This window comes from Thalia democratica, chromosome 4 (genome assembly GCF_965202585.1).
Source record: "Thalia democratica chromosome 4, ktThaDemo2.hap1.1, whole genome shotgun sequence".
Classification (NCBI taxonomy): Eukaryota; Metazoa; Chordata; class Thaliacea; order Salpida; family Salpidae; genus Thalia; species Thalia democratica.
In genome coordinates this window covers 64,348,148-64,369,949 of record NC_139168.1, presented here as the reverse complement: position 1 = coordinate 64,369,949, position 21,802 = coordinate 64,348,148, and the positions used below count along the sequence as shown (strand labels likewise).

Sequence of the window (21,802 nt, the reverse complement as noted above, 5' to 3'; positions counted from 1 at the left end):
TTTGTAGGTTTAAAAACAACAGACTTCAACTTCTGTCTAACTAAAACTGAGCTCATGTGTACTAGGTTAAAAAAAAAAATAACACAAATATAAATATAAGCCTTATTTATAATTTTTTATTCAAAAAGCTTTTTATAAAGTTGTGTTTAGCTCTATTTTTAACTTCTGTAAAAACGACTATATTTAGCCATAAATTGGCTAGGTTTAATATTTTTTTTCTCTAAAAGTTATGATGAGTAAGCAAGACGTATATATCTTTCTAGTATTGTAAGATTAACTGTATTAACTACATTTTTGCTTAAGCAATGTTTGCTTTGAAAATTAACTAGAAGAAAAAAGAAAGCTACATACAGCTTTTATAATTACTATTGTTGTGATATTGACTTTAAAACTTAACTAAAATTTTAACTTTACCTCAAATTTAATCTCAATAATAAAAATTTAATATGTTTAGTTTTTTGAGTAGAAATTTGTATTTATTTTAATTTAATTGTTTGAATGATATTTTCCAAGACTGTCACATATCTTTTTAGATTTATTTAAGCACTGACGAGGTCTTTGACCGAAACCTAGTTTGTAAAATAAGTTCTTGAATGAATAAATTCATTATTTCTCCTCCTGTAGTTGAGATCTCTTCATTTGTTTTCGTAAAACCAAAACATATAATAATATAGATCACTTAAACTAAAAGAAATAAAAATTGATTTTTATTTATATGGTTATAATTACTCTTGATTGTTTAATTTGGGTTGAAGTTTTTTAATTAATAGAGCTTCTGTAGATAAGAAATTATAAAAAAAAATACAAATTTTAACAACTTCAAAACAAATATAAATGTTACTACAATATTAACAATAAGAACAATTCTCAATACTTGAAAAAAACTGGACTGTTAGTTGGAGTTATATGCTTCTTTATTCTTACGAATAGTTGTCGTTTAGTCTCACCATTACATTGGTTGTTCAGATCGCCTGGACACGTGAATTTATAAACCACGCAACTTTGCTATACACTATCAATTGAATACTTTAAAAAAAATATTTCCCTACTGTTTTTGTTTTATATGCAACACGTAATTTCACCCCACTGTCTTCGAAAATTATCGTGATGTTTCTACAAAATTTTTCCGATATCGTTTTAACATACGTTACTGTTATGTAGTGTTGGTTTAACGGGTGATCTTAATTTTTAAGTAACTCAGATTAAGTATTGGTTAGTCGTTGTGTTTGTTCATCAGTAAATTTTGTCGGAAATATTTTGTTTACTAAAAGTTATTTTACTTTTAGCCATTCATTATGATACCTTTTTGAAAAAAGAAAACTGTTTTGTTATTTTTTCATTGAAAACTATTCAACCACGTAGAACTACACAATTGTATTGAACATAATATTATAGGGTAGCTGTCAAATTTGCACGAGTGTACAAATTACACGGATATACTTATGCACGTAGACACTTTAGCTCGCAGGGTCACTTTTGCACGGAAGCATTTTTTACGCGTTGAAATTTTGTTAATTTTTCTTTTCTATCACTCTTACTTCTAACCCTTACCCTCGGTCGGTAACTTAATTTTTTTTTAATTATTATTATTTTTACTTTCTCTGTTACCCCTTACCCTCGGCCGGTATTTTTTTAAAATTTTTTATTAGTTTTATTTTCACTATCACTGTAACCCCTAACCCTTACCTTCAATCAGTAACCTTTTTTTTTATTATTATTTATCTTTAAGTTTTTTTTTCTGTTTTTTTATATATATTTTTTTACTCTCGTGCAAAGTTGACTCCGTGCAATTTTGCTCCCTCGTGCAATTTTGTTCACTCGTGCAATTTTGACCTATTCCCATATTATACGTAGAAAACCGGATGTATACATATGAAACTTATTTTTCACAAAAATATTACCTGATAACATTTAAATTAGCACTTAAAGGTAAACCTGCCTAATACCAACTTGCGATAGTATTTGTTTTAACCAAATAGTTACTGTTTTATAGTAAAAATCATAGTCTTCCACCGTATATATTTATCTATTTAAAAAATTTTTGTACTAAATATCTTCTTTAAATTTGATTTCAATATCAAACCGCAAAAAACACGAAATAATTAGAAAGGAAATAATACTAATATTTAATTTATAGATAGAGTTAAAAAATGGTATGGACAAAAATTACTATGAATATCTATTTAAATAGTTTATAAACGTTTACTTGAAAAAAAAGTTGAAAAAAACAAATGATTAAAAAAAAAAGATGTACAGAAGTTTATAAACTGAAGTGATATTAAAACATCGGTTAAAAACTAAAAAAGTATTTTCTAAATTGCACATAAAATATCTGCTACAAAATAAAATGTTAAAAATACTTTGCAAATGCACAATAGCATTAGTAACGAATGTAAAAGTTTTTATATTTTCAGGGTTGCAACCTTCAAAAATCCTAATAAAGCTAAATCAGAAAGAGTTAACCTGAAATTATGGGTTAAAAAAATAATATATATATCTAAATTATGTTACACGATTTTTAGTTTGAGATGGTATATCAAATTTTTAATCAGAACTTACAAAAAAACTACTAATGAAGACAAACTTTGATTATTGAAACATTTCAAAGTTATAAAAAAACTTGCTCTTTTACCTGAAGTACCTGAAGAAAAGGCAACCCTGTTTATGATTTTAATAATTTTGAAACAAGTTTTGGCCCAATTACTAAACAGAATTTTTAAAGGTGACATATATTCAACAAGTTATGACTTAAGTAGCAAATTTACTGAGTATATGAATGGTGAACTTTAAAAGATATTCGAAACTAAATGTACATATTTATGCAAAAATGGTTATTTAAAAAACTCATGTTTATGTTTCAGATTTTTCTAATAAATACAAAAATTCAGAATAGTAAATGCTTTGATTCACGTAGACTAAAAAGTACTTTGGCACAACAGTAAAATAAACTACCAATAAGAAAGAGGTTTAAAAAACTTGATCCAATAAAAATCATGAGATTTTTGGTGCTAGCCAATCACGTACGGATATTTACCTTCTTGTTGATGACAGATAACTTGTGGTGCATGAGGTCGTGACGAGTTATTATCCCTAAAATCTGTTGATTTTATTAATTTAAATTTTTACAGTTTAACCTGTTTTGTATGACATAAAACTAATGACTAATTAAAAGTTTTATAGTAAGCATAATAGATATAATATTAGTTTTTACAAATCTACCATATGCAATTATGACTACTTAAGTTATAAATTTAGAAAAAGGAATTAAAAATGGTAAAATATTTTTCAATAAACAAATTATAAAAAGAAGTTTAATTTATCTTAAACAAAGAAGTCAATTTTCTACAAAAACTATTGATAAAATATTAATTAGAAATTTGTTTTATAAGAAAATTTACAATTTTATACATTACCTCGACTATCTTATTAACCTCTTAATGAAAACACTGTAATGAAACTAACATTTCATTTTAATATTTTAAAGCTCGTCAATAAATATGAAATTTTTTAAAACAATAAAAGAAATTTTCATTATTCTCAAAATAAGCTTTTCCAAAACAATTTTTATAACTCTCAAAACATTTCTCTTAAAACAATAAATAATATTGTTTACTTATAGGAGTTACATTTGTTTCAGTGCTTATAAAACGGAATTTTACTTGCAGTATCGGTTAGTGTTTGGTGAAGCTCGAAATGTTGTATTATAAAATGTTTAAATTTAAGTTTGAAATGCTTCGTTTTCTTTAGTTTAAAATACTTCTTGTTACTTGTGTTCAACTGTAGTTTTAGTTAGTGCGTCGTGTGATTATTTTATATTTGTAAATAAACTTTTGTTGACTTTTAAGTATCTTAGATGTATCTATCTTATCTAACCATATCTATCCCCATTCAATTACCCCTAGCAATTTAGATTAGTTACATTAGATACCATGTTGGGTACTTTTATCGGGATAACACCAATAAAAAAAACATTAACTACACAGAAACAACAAGTGTAAACTTAAAAAAGGAAAATTAAACAACAAGTAATAAAAAAACTTGTTAAATCTTAAAAAAAAAACTGTCAACACAAACTACTAAAAAGTAATAATAGTGTGCATTTCTTATAAGACACTTAAAAGTTAAAAATTAAAAAAGTTGAACGAAACCTCTCCCCTCTTGTTGACCACCGGCAGATGCCGCAGGCCCATGGTTCTAAACAGGTTGAACACTGGGGGCAGTGGGGAGCAGGGGTGGACGGTGTAGGGGCACGGGTGCATGTGGCTCGTAACGTCCACCAGGTGGCCCTCCGTCGCGTCGATCTCGCCGCGCAGTTCGTGCACGTCCGGAAAGTTGGGGTACAGCTCGTTGCACTGCTCGTAAGACAGCTCGCTCTGGTGGGACGGCTGGAAAGTATGGAAGTAGGGGTTTCGAAAAGTACTTTGTTGGGTTGGATGCTAAAAAACAACTAGGCGTTTTGAAGGGGTGTTCAGAAGGTTTTTGGAAAAATGCTTGAAACTTTTAAGCTTTAATAGGACAATTTGATTTTTTTTTGTTTGTTCATTCAAAAGAGTTTTAGCACTAATTTGATAAGGAACACTAACATACAATACTACACTATACAGTACTTTATCATTAACAAACTATTAAAGCAACCAACTCCTTCGTTTTCTTCATAAGAAACATTTTGCTTGAGAAGAGTTGTCAGCTGAGATCTCAGTATCATTCCGTGCAGAGTCATATTTGCTTGTTGCGTGCACGGTTCGTAACTAATATCATTCGTGTAATTAATAACAAAAAATATTCATTTAGTGTGAATTCTAGTTCTTATTTACCCAAATAATTACAAGAGTTGAGAACATAACATTTATTACCTTATAAATAAATAATTAAGTATTACTTTATAATGTTTGATAAATTTAATAAACAGTGTATGTATATACGTAAATACCTTACGTGTTTTTATATTGTTGTTAATATCTAAGGATTCACTGTTTTGAACTTAAATTTTTTTTACACCTAAAAAGTTTTTATTTGTACAAAAAAAAAGTTTAAAAATTCTAAACGGATAAATACTAACTGGTGCACCGCTCAATTTTTTTTTTACAAAGCTATGTTTAATACACATGAACTATTGAAATTTATTCAAATCTTTTTAACTACATACGTATTTATAACAAGTAAACATATTAGAGCTTTATAAATTAAATACGTATACATTAAAAACGCTTAATAATTTTTCATGTAATTCGTACAAAAAATAGTTGCAGTTATAATTTGTGTATTTGTTATTCATAATACTATAATACTTTTGAAACTAGTTTAAACTTAAAAAAATACCGATAAATACATTTTTCAATTAATTTTTTTTGTAATGTCAAACCTCAAAATATTTTCATCAATGGATCCATTAATATTTAGTCTATTTTCAGTTTGCTGAAAGTTTGGGTTCATTTCTCCAATTTTCGGTTGGTTTTCAATAAAATCCTTTCTTCCGGTGTAACTTTTGTGCTGCAAAAATCATAAAATTAAGTACCTAGATTTAACATTTAAAAAATAAAGAATGACATAATAATTAGACTTACCGGTATAAAGTAGAAATCTTAAATTACAGCTCAAAATAAATAAGTACAATGTTAATAATATAAAATAAAGGTTTTTAAGATTATTTTCTAACAAAAAAACATTTAAAACCTATATTGAGAAAACGATTTAGTTTATTTTCATCTAAAATTTAAACACAAAGCATAAAAAAAAATCAAACAAAAAGCAAAAGAACATTTATTACCCTGTACTTAATATTTTCATTCAACTTTTCGTCACTTTCGGTAGTTTCCCTCAAATGATCATCATTTGCCATTGTAACCACGGGAAACGAATGATGCGCGGTGGTGCGTAGCAAATCGGCCGCGTAACGCCATCTGGTGTGCGGAAGGAGGTACTTTATGTCCGTTGACATAATATCCCCGGCTGTTAAACTGTAAAAAAAAGCTTGATAACGACCTAAATTAATAACTCCTTATAGTAACTTTTCAAAAGTATGAAATCGGCGAACATGTACACTATTTGATAACTAACATATCTATAATAATGGTTTAGTAAAGTGTTTTGTATTTATTTATTAAATTGTTTTTTTAAACGCATTATTTGCCGGAATCAAAGCTAATTGCATCGAAAATAACCAGTTAACATTAAACCAATTAAAAAGCTGCCTTTATCAATGTAAAAAGTCTTCAACCTGGCACACTCTGTAGGAGACTCCCATTCGAGGAGGGGAACGTTTTTCAATTCCACGTGAATGTCGTAGAGACCGTTGTTGACCATATCACCTACCCATTTGGCCACCTGAAAAAAAGAAAAGTGTACTTTGTATAGTAAATTAATAAATATTATTTAGTTTTTAGCCATTTTTAAAACAATTTTTGAAGAATGACTGTTATTGTTATGCTACGATATCGTGAATTAAATCAAAGATGAAAGTATAATCAAAGACAATGTAATTGGCAACAAAATACTAACATCTTTTTTTTTTTTGTTTTACCAAGCCCCCTATTATCTTAATGTAAAGTTACCAGAATATTTTAATTCATCTTAAATACGTGTGGCTCTTAACTTACATAATCTAGCGACTCTGCCTTAATGTAATAAAATTTAAAATTTCGTAAAAACACTAGTGTATCAATGGTATAATGCAAATTGATTATTTTATATGTTCTGTATAAAAAATACATTATGTACATTCATGCTTTACAAAAAAAGCTCTTGCACTTTGTAAACGGCTGTAAGAACTAAGTCTGAACAAACTGGTTTTAATAAATGCAACGAAAAACCTTAATTTAAATAAAGTATGACTAACACAACAAAGCTTAGCTTCATAAGTATTTAAAATTAAAACTAAACCTTTAAATAAATACATAAAAAGAAGTAAAGAGTAACTAAATTAGGTAGGTGCGAACAATGTTAAAAGTTAAGTTTTTTCTGAAGATCTGGTTTAAAACTTAATTAAAAAAGTATACTTGTTCTCCTTTTAAAAAGTTAAGACTTCTAACAGCTTTTTCAACGATTAAACTTAAGGTAAAAATAACATATAAGGGACTTTTAGTCGGCGGGCCACATGTAGAAAAAGTTAGTCCTTGGCGGGCCGGAGAACTTTAACTTTGTTTAATTCACAATAATTACATAATTATCCAATCCATTTAGACAAAATACTAATCGTATGTGAATTTTTGTTATTATATCTAGTGTAAATTTCAAATTTCCCGTTAATAGTTATACCAGAGACATTCTTCTTTTTGGCTCTTTATTTCAATTCCCAGAATATCTAGTCTAAGTTTAAAAATTTGGTTTAGTGGGCCAAATTTACACTTTCGCGGGCCGCAGTTGTACCTTAAGCGGGCCGGATTCCATTTCAATTTTGTAAAAATTGACGGGCCGGTCTTTTACACTCCACTGGCCGTACTTAAACATTGCAAACACTTTTAAAAAGAGATAAATAAATTGACATTGAATGATTGCGGTGCAAAAGTTAAAAACGTGGTTTGAAGTAATGCAAACAATAAAACAAAACTATTTTAAATTGAGATGATCCACAAAAAAAAAAGCAATAAACTTTGTGGTACAAAACTCTAAATTTGACAATAGCACGTAAAAGATATCTAACATTTTCTTCTAATACTTTAAACACAAACCTATATAAGGATTAAAGGAATAAAAATAGAAATAAAAATTCTTAAGCTTCTCATTTATTTTTTTAAAATTATCAAGTCGAAAACTTTAAAAACATTTTTTCATTCACTGGGCTTTATTTAAATGAAGGCGTACTGGAAAAATAAAACAACAATAAGCTTCACTTCTAACCAACTATACTCAACCATTAGTTCAACAGAAACTTAACATCAGCAAAACCAAAAATAACTACTATTTACATATTAAGTTTAGTGATGTACCGGACCCACACTTTCAGGTCCGGCCGGACCCGGATCTGGACTTTTTTTTCAAATTAGGATCCGGCCGGAACCGGATATCAGACAAAAATGGCATTATCCGGCCGGACCCGGATAGTGAGTCAGTATAAACTAGCCTGAGTCAGAATAAGGTTTTTAAAAACAGAAAAATTAAATTTAATCTAATAATAAGTAGAACAGCTAGTCACAAGAATGACAAATTTAGGTGTTATTTTTAATTAAAAATCTAAAATCAAGTTCTGGAACAAAATTAACTAGAAAATCACAAAATATTGAAAACTGGATCAGCTCAAACTCATTCAAAATCTAAAAGAAAACTAGCCTGAGTTTTTATAAAAAACTAAACTAGCCTGAGGCAGTCCAAAATTTTCTAAAATTCCCAAAAATTTTCAAACTTGCAGGGTTGCCACTGTTTAAGTCAATAAAACTAGCTAGAGTGAGTATAAACAAGCCTGAGTCAGAACGAGGGTTTTAAAAACTGAAAAAATTACTTTATTCTAATAATCAGTAGAACAGCTAGCCAAGGTTGACAATTTGGTAGTAAAGTTGTGGACTGATTGTGGTACACTTAACTTATTAATACTACCCATTATAATTAAATATCACCTTATTTAATTAATATCTAACAAATACTAAAGTCTAACTGAGAATCTTTCTACAATCAGACACGACAGTTTTGAGTGATGAATCTTTTATATAAAACACAACAAGAAATACTAGCATATACAAAATTATTTATAACTTTGGTAACACATTAAAAACTAGAAGTTATCTAAATCTATATCAAAAGACTTAAAACAATAAACTAAAAATGAAATAAAACTTTTAATAAACAAGAAACTGTAAAGTTTTTAATAAACAATTAAACTATAAACCTAGCTTAAATATTTAAACAATTAAACACCAATTGAAATATTCACTTTCAAAACAAAACATTACTTACAACATAATAAGCATTCACAAAAAAGTTCAAGATATTTTGTTGCTTCAAGCTGCACACCAAACTAACTAACTGCTTACATATAAACTGCCTGTCATGTTCTGATGTTTTGTTGCATCAGTATTTAGTTTGAAACATATGTCATATGATTCTCATTGGCTCGTACATTAAACCGTATTAACTATAAATATTCTCTGAGCTCAACTTTAAACAATAAGTAATGCAAGTATTCATTCCAAAGTTTTCAATTTTACAACATATGTAAAGAGTTGCATTTCTGAAATGTTTATTCCATAGTTTAAATGTAAACAAATGTAAATTAGTCACGTGTACAAAATGAGCCTATCACGGTAGGTGTTTAATTTTATCTGACGAAAATGACTCTTTTTAATTTACACAGGATTTGTTTTTGAAAAAATACATTTCAGTATGCTCTTTTTTACTAACTAGATCCGGGTCCGGCCGAATCTCTGTTAGTATCCGGACTTTTTTTTCAAATTAGAATCCGGCCGGAACCGGATCCGGACTTTTTTTTCAAATTAGAATCCGGCCAGAACCGGATCCAGACTTTTTTTTCAAATTAGAATCCGGCCGGAACCGGATCCGGACTTTTTTTCAAATTAGGATCCGGCCGGATCCGGATATCAGACAAAAATGGCAATATCCGGCCGGACCCGGATAGTGAGTCCGGTACATCACTAATTAAGTTTCATACTACACAATTGAAAGCTAAGTAAACAAAAAAAAAAATGTATTAAGTTATTTTTTACACAACCGAATATTAAGTAAATCAAAAAACAAAAATCACTAATTGTTTGTTTATTAAGCTTCATATTCTATAACCAGTTAAGTAAATTTAAAAATAAAAAAACACTAAGTATTTGCCTATTAAGTTAAATACTATACAAGTGAACATCAAGCAAATAAATTTAAAAAACAACCAAACGGTAAAACGAACCATCAACGTGACCATTATGGGTAGAGACAGGCTGATTTCATTGGTGCATTCGATCAGTATGACGGTCAAGCTGATGGTCATTCTGACCACCCCTCCCAAGAAAGCAGCCGCTCCTATGAGCGAAAAGGTTCCCAGGTAGATATCCGTCATTCCGAGTTGTCTGTTAACGATTTTAATACGTAACATATTTTCAAATTTCTTACAGCATTTAGTCTTTTTTTGAACTACCAAACAACGCTTTGACATTATAATTGTAACTGAATACCTTTTTTTTGACATAAACTGCAGTCACTAGCAGCTGAACATACTTAAATATCAAACAAACAATCTTTACTGCTATTCGTACAGGAAATAAATGAAGTACACAAGAAAAATATTTAATAAATACCAGAAATTAATACAGTGTAAAAACATAAAAGAAAAAATATTTAATAAATACCAGAAATTAATATAGTGTAAAAACCTACAAGAAAAAATATTTGAGCGCAATGACAAGCGAACACTAAACAATTGTTTCGATATGTTTTTTTATTCGTTGTCAACATTATATAGGCGATGGTCGCGGAAATCACTGCGTTATAAGAACAAAATTTTTCATTTAACGTAATCTATAATCTTAACGAACGTGTAGAGGATGTTGGCGATGAACCTTCCGTACGAGGCGCCGCACAGGATGCAGGGAACGAACAGTCCGGAGGGCACACTGCTCCCGTATGTCCAGCAGGAGAGGAGGAAGAAAAACATGAAGAAGGTGCCCAGCGTGACCAGCGAGAACTGCTCTGTTGGTTTGTAACTTTACTAAATTATTAAAAATCAAATAGAAAGGATATGCGTGCAGGGTTGCTGAAGGTTTTTTTTGTAAATTTTATCCAGGTGTTCTGAATTTCTTACAGATTAAAAAATACATATATTAACCTATTTTAGTATAAACTTAAAAAAAACTGACTTAAATAGTATAACAACAATGAAAAAATACTGTAAAAGCTACTTTAAATGTGTTTTTAATGGAAAATAAGATTAACAGTACAATTTTTGATAGATTTCTCGTATCTAACCAAAGTTTTGTTACTTAGTATATAAAAAAAGTTTAAAATTTCAGATATTTAGTGATTTTTGTTCGAAATTCCGGTATTTTTTCAAAACTTCTCAAATTCTAGGTTTTTTCAATTTTTTTTTGCCTAATTTGTCAAATTCAAGGTTTTTTGTCATCCATGTGCTTGTTTTTTTTTTAACAAGTTTTTGGATGTAAAAAAAAACACATGGGTCTGATAATGAAATAAATATTTATAATTTCTTAAAACTTCAAATATAAAACTATCAAACGACTGTATAAAAATGTTGAAGTTTAAAAACTTAAAAATATAACCATTTTCAACGGACAAAACAAATTAGTTAGATAAAACAAGATAAAAAACAAGAATGCTTAGTTGCTTTAACCAACAGTTCTAAATATTTCAAAAAACTGTAAAACTTAAATCATTTCATTTTCTTATAATTAATTTCAATCTTTTTATTAGTCTATCTAAATCTATTGAGAATACTATAAAATATAGTTTATTAGTTTTTGTTTACTATTGTAAAGACAAAAATGTTGAACAAAGTTTCTGTGCAACGACTAAAGCTCGCAGTTTGTTTGAAAAAGCCCAAACCTGCGTCTCCGTGGAACAGCATCTTGATGGCGTCCTCCTGGGGATTGTAGAACAAAGTTGCCATGTCGTTGTATTCACCGGGCTTGCACAGGAACCTCTGGTACAAACTGCCACTTTCCTGCGTGCTGTTGCTCGTCTGTTAAATACATATCAATTTGTTAGCAAATTTCAAAATCAATTTAGACCAGGGTTTCCCAATTTTTTTCAAATGGCCCCCTTTAAAGAAATTAAAAAGGCTATTTCCCCCTCCAACAAGAAGACTTTTTTTTTTTGCTCTTCATCTGCAACTAAAGAATATCTAGTGTAAGTTTTAAAACTTTATGACTGCCCAAAATTTTATGACTGCCAAAAATTTTTAAATTGTCCCCCTTCGCCCCTTTACTAGTTATTGCCCTGACTTACTAACATCGCCCCCAGGGGGTGTTATTGCCAAATTTGGGAAAATCTGGTTAAGAATAACATATGCAATTTACAAAAACAATTTGCGTTAAACATTTATAGAAGATTCTGTCTTTTTTAATAAAAGTATTTTTATGATGGTAGCGTTTTGAATTTTTACATATGTTTAATAGTAGTGAAATTTTAAGATTTTAATTAAACATTTTTATTCTACATAATCTTTTTTTTTAAATTAACTACAAATATTTGATATTTTGAAACTACATGTTCAAATTATAATGTAGAAGATCTGCTTTTAATAAAAAAAACTTTTTTTGGTCAGAAAATTTTGCACACTCTTCTACGCATAATATCAAGTTAAAAAAACTTTGCTACCTTAAAAAAACATTTGAGTAACATAAAAACTTTTACTTGACTTATAAACAAACTAAACTTCTACTTTTATTGAAAAAGCTTATGTACATATGTTTTCTTCAAAAACAATGAGTGAAAAGCTTATAAAAAGTTTCAAAAAAATCTAACCTTAATAATGGAGCATTCGCCAACCCACAGCGGAATCAAGTAAGCAATTAAACTCGTCATAAGAGCCACTGAAAGCGCTTCTATTATCCTGTTGTAAAACCAGAACATGATTGCTTGTTAGTTTATGAAAGTTAACTAATTTTGACTTATTTAACTTAGCATTATGATGATAAAACAAAAGTGTTTTGAATAAGTTTGTTATTTTGCACCTTGATAATTAAATTTGGTTTTACTTTTTCAAGCAGTTATAATATAAGTTTAATTTTCTCAATTTTCAAACAAAACACACTTGTAATACTTGGGCTTCTTGGACAAGTAGTTGAGCCGCCACACGGTCAGCTTCGTGTTGAGCCAGTTGAAAATGAAACCGAATATTCCGCCGCCGAAACCGATCAGAATGAATATGAAAAGGTGGTAAGCAGTCCACAAGTGGCAACTCCCGTCCGACGATTCGCACTGCATGGGTTGAATGTTAAATTGAAAAAAAAATATATATACACACTAATATTTGTTATGGTAAATGCTCTTCTTTTCCAGATGTTATGCTTATGTTAAAAAATTATTATCATGTATAAGAAGCTGAACTTCTTTTAATTAAAAAAAGAAAGCACTAATTTTAAAGAATCATAAAAGGAGTATTTTCCTTTCAGTAAATAACTTACGGCTTAGAAAAATGTAAATTAGAATTGCTCAATGAAAAGGCTTTGACATTTAAGCAAAAGTAGGCAGGTTGTTTAATTTTAATTATTTAAAAGTTCTCAACTAACAATTTCAATATAAAACTACTGAAAGAAACTTATTAAAACTAATCAAGACAAATGCACGCAAAAAGTTTGGAGCCTTGCACGTTTTGCGAATGAGCAATTTTTTTCAGTATCTGACATCAAGCAGTTTTAAGCAACACAGTAACGTACCTCGAACACTCCGAACGTTAGCAGCCCGCTTTGGTCGAAGTAGCCCCACGTCCCCTCCCTGATTCCGGACAGGAAAAAGTTCAGCGTGAACGTTGAAGTCATCGTGCAAAACAGCTGGAGGACAAAAAGACTTGAAAAATGCATAACTTTAGCTCGATATTACTTACGTTTAAGTCATTATTTATAAAATAAAATAAACAGAAGCAAAGAAAATTTATGACACTAAAAAAAAAATAAAACTATGATTTAAAAAAAAATCATTCTAGTGAGTTTATTTTCTTTAAAATATCTGACGAGCTATTTACAGGAGCTATTACAACAAAGTATACAAAATTAATCTGAATAGTAAAATTTGAAGTAATTGGTTTTTAAACATTTTAGATTTGCTTAATTGATACAAATGGAACAGAGTATGTGCTAAAAGTTATATTAGGAAATTCATTTCATTGAAAAAATTTAAGTTGAAATGATTTCAGTTGTTGTTTAAAAATGCAGTATGTTCTAAATTTTTCATGAACTAGCCTTTTTATAGTTTTAACTAATAGTTTGCTACTAATATGACTCACAAACTTTGTTACCTTGTATATAAAGAATACTTTGAATTTGAAAAACAGATGCAAAATGGTAGCTGAGATAAAATCTACTAGATAATAAATGAAAATTAAGTAAGACACCCGTATGATTTAATAAGTCTTACTTGTTGACAAACTAATATACAAAATACAGCCGAAAAAATTAACTATCTTTGCAGTCAGAATGCCGTGCAATTGTGCATAGCTTCAAAAGTGCTTATTACTGTGTTGTCACTGGTCTTGAGAAATATCTTCCAGGTTTTCTGAGCTTCTTGCAGGGTTTTGAAAGTAGACATTTTAGGTTTAACTTTAGTTTAATGTTTAGTTTAAGGTTAAAAACTTTGTTTAGTAGTATAATTAAATAGATACTGTAAAGCTACTTTAAATGTTTTTTTATAATAAAATAAATTCGGATGATGACAAACAAATTTTACGTATATGATATATTTTTTGTATCAAATCAAAATTTAACTACTGAACATGTAAAAACTTTTCAGAATCTTCAAATTCTAGGTTTTTTAGTCTAAAATGTCAAATTGCAGGATTCCAGGTTTTTTGGTAACCCTGTAATTATTGTACAAAAATTTAACCAAACCAACAGTTTTCCAGGTGAGTTTCTGGTTCCAGAAGCTGCAGCCCTCCTCCAAACTAAACAGCACCCCACCTATCGGGGCTCCGAACGCCGCAGCGACACCTGACGCCGCCCCCGCGCTCACAAAATCCCTCTTGTCCCTGAAAAATGAAAATAAAGTTTTAAAACGTTCAAAATTCAAGCTTACAGTTTGTTAGTAAAGATTCTAGAGAAGCAAGTTCGCTGTGGTATGCAATAAGAACAAAATGCTTAGTACTATAATTTTTGAACTGACAGGTGTTTCTGTGTGGTGTACGAGTTAACACGCTTCCAAGGAGTTACCAAGATCCAAAAAGTAGCTCAAGTAACTAGTTTTCTTCCCTGGTTTTTATTGCGTTTTAAACTAAAGGATGTTCGTTTTTTTTTTTACAAAATTGTAACATTGATGTCTCGAGTAGGGAAAGCTTATAAGACCATCTCTTTTAACATTTGTAAACAAGGTTAAAATCGTAATTAAAAAATGATAGATACTTTGTGGATTTCGTGTTTAATTTCCTATCAGAAGGGTAGTTTAAGCCTTATTTGTTAAGAAAAAGAAATTACTAACTTGAAACCAGAATTTAAACGATGCGATAGGTAGCGCAAGAAAATTAAAAACTGAAAATTTTTCTACTCACCTGTCGGATCGAAAATAGCTGAGCATCGGAATTTGATATTTGAACATTGAAATAAACTGAAACTGGGGAATACCCGCCCCTATAACTCCCCCGCTGTGTATCATGGGTCCTTCCTTGCCAACCAGCAAACCTGTGGGAAGATATTTGAGTTGAATTGAGGAGTGAAAGTAAGAGTTCAGCACAAAGTCAAGAACAATAAATAATATAAAATCTTATTATAGTAAAGTCAACTATTACAAGTTATTACATTGAACTGATCATTTTTAAAAACAGTAATTAAATTTAACAAAAGTACGTAATTAAACAAGAGGTAGAAAATATACCTACTATATTGGCTGTTTCTTATAATGACTTGTTTAAATACTGTTTGAGGACATTTTCACATTTTTTTTTTACAAAAATTGTTTTCATTCAAGTAGCACGTATATGTCAAAAGTTTTTTAATAAAAATTGTTTATGTGTACACTGAGTTTATGCTTACTTTTTTCTTTGTCCGCCTAAATTAAACTTATCTCGCATTGTATTAAGTATAAAGAAGATATTAATTAACTTAATGTTGATATGACACTTTATGCCATAAAGTTGTGACAAATTAAACATCGTACCTTGTCTGACTTAAAGGTATACATGGGGGCTTTAACAATTAAATTATAAAGAGCACAGCCATAGAGTTTGATAGGTTTCTTATGGAAAGCACAAACTAAAAATGCAAAAGTCTTAACTTTAACAAAATTATTTTAAATTTTTTATTGAAAATTTAATATATTGTTAGGTCAATACATACAATTTTTTACAGTATTCAATAACTTTGAAATATTTATTGTACTTTTTGAGAATTTTTGAATGCATAACTAAAAAAGAGTGCGTAGATTCGCGAGAGGTAACTGTACATATAATTTAAAATTAATAAAGCTCCTTATGATATACATATGACTAGATTTAATTTATTAAAGAAAATCTTTGACTTAATAAAAGGCTTTTTAATTTAAAGTGTAAATAAACATACTAAAACAAATATTAATCTAACAGTTTACTTGATAACATACTAAATATAAAAGATGTTAAAAAAATACATTTTAAACTCTGCGTTTATTAACATTTTGTTTATAATGATACACTAAAATAAATTATATAGTACAAAAAACTATTATATGTTAATAAAGGTTCCAATTACAAAATGAAGAGTCTTTTAAGCTAATTTTTAACTATCCTTTTCTACTATTAATATATATTAAGATTTGATTTCCTAAGATGATAGTCTCAACATTTTCTTTTTATAGAGTTTTTGCATATCTACAAAGTATTTAACACAAAAATACATTGCAGTAACAGCATTAAAAGTTATTTACTGCCATCTAAAATTTCTAAGAAATTAGTTAACGAAATTATCTGTGTTTCACTAATTTTATTTTCGGTTCCTAAATATTATATTAAATACAGGGTTGCCACTCGTTTTTTCAAAATTTTTTCCAGGTTTTCTAAGTTTCCTCCAGGTTTTTAAAAGTAGACATTTTTGGGTCTATTTTTAGTTTAAAGTTAAGTTTAAGGTAAGAAACTGTGTTAAATAGTATAACACATTGAAAAGATACTATTTAGTTACTTTAAAAGTGTTTTTAATTTTAAAAAAACTTTGATGATGACAAAAAAATTTTATTTATATGATAGATTTTTTGCATCAAATCGAAATTTTATTACTTAACATGTTAAAAATTCCAGGTTTCCAGGTGAAGTGGTAACCCTGTTTTAAAGTTTTTTTTTAAGTAGATTTATTTTACTGCCAAAGAAAGGAACTGGTACCTGCATAATAAATAAAACACATGTAGTTTCTAATGTAACAAACTAGCATAAAAAATCAGCAACAGCTTGTTAAAAAAAGTATATTTTAAACAGCTTTAAAACAACAACTACTGTTTATTTATAAAATTGACCTCCAGAAACGCTGAAGAGAACGCCGACTGCCTTGCAAATCAGGGTCTTCATTCTCGTGACGTTTCGCACTTTAACCCCGTTCAAATAACACTTAATCTCCGGAATACCCGAGCCTGCCGCTAGTGGCTGAAAACGAAGATTTGTATGATTTAATACAACAAGACGCTATAGTAAAACTTTTAGGAATAAATACTAATAAAAAACATTAAGTTTTGAAAAGAAGTGAAATCGTTGTAATGGAATGTTAGTAACAATTTTATAACTTTTTTCTAGTTTCCTGTTGATATAAATTCACTTGCACTATTAAAATGCATATAGAACCAATATTTAAAAATAAAATATTATTTTATACCAACAGCCTTCAGTAAACATTAAAAAAAATCCTATTAATTTAAAAATTGGTACAGTAATATTTGAGTGCATGATTTTAGTCTTTATGATTAGAAAAAAATCTAAATAAACCAACTTCTCCGTAAACAACCAATAAGCAAGCTACAAGAACGAAGGCCATGTTGAAACCGACCAATGAAAAAAGAGAAGACGCAACACACGACTTGTCCTCACACGAAGTCATCACTTAATTTAAAATAAGCATTTTAAGTGAAGTGGTTAAAGGTAATGTTGATTATTTTTCAAGTGTAGATACATTTTACTGCTTGTATCCTTTAAAACTCAATTATAAGCGCATGCATAGTAAAAAAAAAATATTGACAACAGCTTTTTTTTTGCAAAGATCAAACTTTTAGCTACTTTTTTATATTTTTATTATTTATTTTTTTTAACTTAACAGTTTTAAGATAATCGAATGAAAGTCTTATATTAAAAAGACATACTTGCTGTTACAGTGTTCAATTTCGTGTCAGTCAAAATTCTAATGATGCTGTCAATAAACAGAGCGACCTGAATATATTAACTAATTTGAAATTTTCAGCTGAAAATTAAAATCAAAAAGCTTTCTTTAAGTTTTTTGAAACTGTGAGTGACATCATAGTACTTAATAAAACCTATTTAAATTTCTATAGGTTTTGATTAGATTAAACTTTATTTAGTTCCAGAGCTATGCTTATTTAAAAAATAATTCTACAAAAGAAAACACAACAAAACCGAATAATAAATTTACAGAAAATTGAACTTTAATCTAACCAGAGCAGTAAAAAATCCAACAAGAAAAATGCAAATCCAACTCATAAGCTCTTTCTTTTCTTCATACCATGGCTTTGATGACTAAAAACATATAAACTTGTATGAACATTTATAATTAATAATAAATAATCTTTTTTTTTGGACAAAAACACTTATATATGTATAAAGAATAAATACAATTATTTGTTAACATGTTTAATTAAGTTGTTTTGGTGTGAAACGAGAACATTCTTTATATTGAATATATTTAATGAAGGTCACTAACTTATTATTTTTGAAAAAAAAAATTTGTTTAACATAAAACATTACTAGAGAGACAAATAAAAACATTACGTTTTAGTGAATAAATCTACAAAGTATGTTTTACATATAATGTTTTACCTGCTTTTTGACAAACTCTCTGTAAGGTTCATTGTAAATTCTGTCATAATCCAGACTCTAAAAGTATTTTTTTGATATATTTACAATTAAAAAAGTACTAAAACTTAACTTTTACTTATATTACTATCTTGATACACTATAAGGCCATATGGAGGTAAGCAATGTTTTTTACAGGTTGATCTTATTTTATAGAGTTGCTTAGACTAAGCTTTAAGATGATTTTTACCGTTTAAAAAAATCAAATTAGTTTTTGAGATATGACCGATCAAACTCGGACCGCACGATATGAAGGGAAACCTAAAACAAAAAAAGACTATTTGATTTAAAATCTATCTCCTCCTACATTTTTCAAGCAATCTTTCTCAAATTTTCACAGTCTAATCTTTATACAATAAAAAAACGTTACTTTTGGCTTTAAAAAAATTTAAGTATATTACCTTCCTTTTTTTAAAAGGTTTTTTTTTTGTCATAAAGTTTTTTTTTTTAATTACTAAAATTCATAAATAACGTGTTTTTCTTATAATGTATGGAACATTTCCTGAAAACTTGAAGAATATTGCTTGAAAAATGAAGGAGGAGATAGATTTTTAGTGATTTTTTAAATTTCAAAGAAAATTAACCTCAAAAAATTTGCGTCCCATACGTTTGTATTGGAAACTTTTTACAAAAAATAAAATACCTCAAAAATTAAACGATATTTCTGAATTCTATAACAACTGGCTTCTAGTTTGTACTTAGCTTTCATATAAATACCAAAGTTATTTTTTGTAAAAAAAGTGTTGGACCACTCCCTATGGCCCTACACTACTATTCAACCCTACAAATACTAAAAGGTTATTTATTATGTGTTTTAAAAACAACCAAATTTAATTTAAAAAATATAATTTTGTTTTTAATGAAAACTAATAAATGTGAAAAATAAATTGCATTAATCTATCTTTTTCTAATATTTTAGAAATGTGTACTTAACTAAGAACTAATTTAAAAAGTTTTTGAATGAAAACACTTTTTTATATTTAATTTTTATTTAAAGTTATTTGAAACTGAATAAAAAGCAGATAAAAACCAATTAGGCCTTGAAATTTATCACTTTTTACCGCAAAAATAATCTATTTGCATAACATATTGATTATGTAAATAGTATTGCAAACAATGCTAAGTTTCAAATTTTAACTGATAAATCGAACAAACAATAATTTAACAGTAACTTTTAAAAAGTAGTGTTATCAATTTCTTCAGAAAAAAAAAACAAATTATAACAATTAAACATCTTGTAAATAATACTCCAAATAAAATAAGTGTCTAAGTTGAATAGTTTTATTATAATGATTTGTCGAAAGTAAATTTATTTAGAATCCATTTAATTTTTAATAAAAAGATTTATTGTACTTTTAGACTTGAATGCCAAACATATTCATTTCGATTTAAAAAAAAAGAACTCATTTATGAAGTTCTAGAAAAAAAACATTTTCTGCTTGATTCGAGTATTTAATTTTTACCATAATTTAAGAAAATTGTAAAATAAAACAACAAAAAGCATCAATAATGTTAATGACTTTATTTTTAGCAACATCAAAATATTCTTAAGCTTTACTAAAAAATAATTTGACTTCATTTTACAAAAACAGTAATTAACAATTTTTTAGCTTTGGATAGTATCTATTACAACAGCTTTTTTTATTTTTTCAACAGTTAATATTTTTCATTTAAAATGAATAAAAGCATGTGTACCATGTTTCAAATACTTTTAATTTGATAATAATATAAAATTATAATAAATACAGACTACACTAAAAATAATATATATATATATATATATATCCATTTTTTTTGTACTTTTTTTTTAACTTATAAAAATTTAATAGCAGTCTAAGGATAAAGTCATTATTTTTAAGTGTAAATAAATTGGTAAATTTCTCAGTAAAACTGAAACTTAAACAATTTAATAGTGGCCTGGTAGTCAAAGAACTTATCAATTTTTTATTAAACTGCTCAGAAGCAAAAATTACCAAAAAAAGTGTGTTACATAGTACTAATCAAGACCACTTACTCCAGCACAAATTACAGTAATGTGACAAAAAAGTAAATTAATTATAAAGTTTACAAATATCTACAAAACAAAAAAAAAACATAAATAAACAGTAACTATTAAAAAGAAATGAGCTAATACCATTAAACACATGAAGTGTTTAGTTTTTTTTCTTTTTCAAATAACCTTTTTTTTTAAATGCTCACTTGTATACTATTCATAAATTACTCATGTTAAGTATGTATAGTAAAAAATTACTATTCAATCAAATGAATCTTTAAACTGTACTTAAATATTAAAAATATTTTTATTGTAACAAACTTTAAAAAAATTTAATTAGTGAAACAAACAAATTTAATTTTTAATGAGGATACAATTATTCAATAATCAGTAAAGAAAGCTTCAAGACAAACTTATTTTGTTAAGGTAAAATTAGTTATAACTATAATTTAACATAAATCAGCTTGACGTTACACCCCAAACATATAACTTAATTAAAGATAACATTGGCGAAAGTCTATCTGGCAAAGCCTGGTACTATGTGTGCAATGAGACAACTAAAGTTAACTAAAAGGTTTGATCATACCACTTGACAATTCATGCAAGTATCAGGGCACATGTTAGTTCAGGCTTTGGCCTGATAGACTTTTGCCAATATTCTCTTTGATTGTATTCAAAGCAAGAGTACCGGCTATTTTGCCAATTGACAATATATTATAAATTGGCAACTGATGTTACTAATCATACCAGCAAACAGTAGCTTCATGATAAAATATCATAAACCGTTTGTAGATTGACGACTACAAGTTTTTTTGGCTGCCACTGATTGACAAGTTTCAATAAAAACAAAACCCTGGTCTCTCAGTCTTCTTAAAGCTTGTGTTCTGATGATTAAAGTGGTATGATCAAGTCTTTATCTTTGAAAAATGAAAAATAATACGCACAATAGTTGGTAACAAACCTCATAGTCTTTACAGCCAGCAGTAGTGTGTTCCTCAACTTCTAACAGACAAGCATCATCATCATTGAGTTCATTTTGATTTGATGGTTTTAAACACAGCAGTTCCATATACTTGCTTATACAAACTGCCTAGTGTTGTTTAAATTATTTCTGTTTAAATTTTTTTATGTTGTATTTTGATTGGAAAATAAACAAGTTTATTTATTATGTCGCT

General features: G+C 28.1%; 1 protein-coding gene across 1 annotated transcript; it reads right to left on the bottom strand.

Moving 5' to 3' along the window:
* Positions 1-2,478: 2,478 nt before the first annotated feature.
* Positions 2,479-21,727, bottom strand: LOC145835099 (H(+)/Cl(-) exchange transporter 6-like). Its single transcript, XM_082942642.1, has 20 exons — positions 21,589-21,727; positions 18,599-18,655; positions 18,218-18,298; positions 17,908-17,974; positions 17,541-17,650; positions 17,074-17,200; positions 15,146-15,275; positions 14,497-14,629; positions 13,326-13,439; positions 12,701-12,867; positions 12,412-12,499; positions 11,491-11,626; positions 10,467-10,620; positions 9,842-10,001; positions 6,218-6,324; positions 5,768-5,957; positions 5,363-5,490; positions 4,640-4,748; positions 4,149-4,385; positions 2,479-3,097 (listed from the first exon to the last, which is right to left on the bottom strand). Exons 1-20 carry the CDS (start codon positions 21,694-21,696, stop codon positions 3,017-3,019), a joined length of 2,484 nt encoding a protein of 827 aa, XP_082798768.1. The 5' UTR covers positions 21,697-21,727; the 3' UTR covers positions 2,479-3,016.
* Between the last annotated feature and the right edge of the window lie 75 nt (positions 21,728-21,802).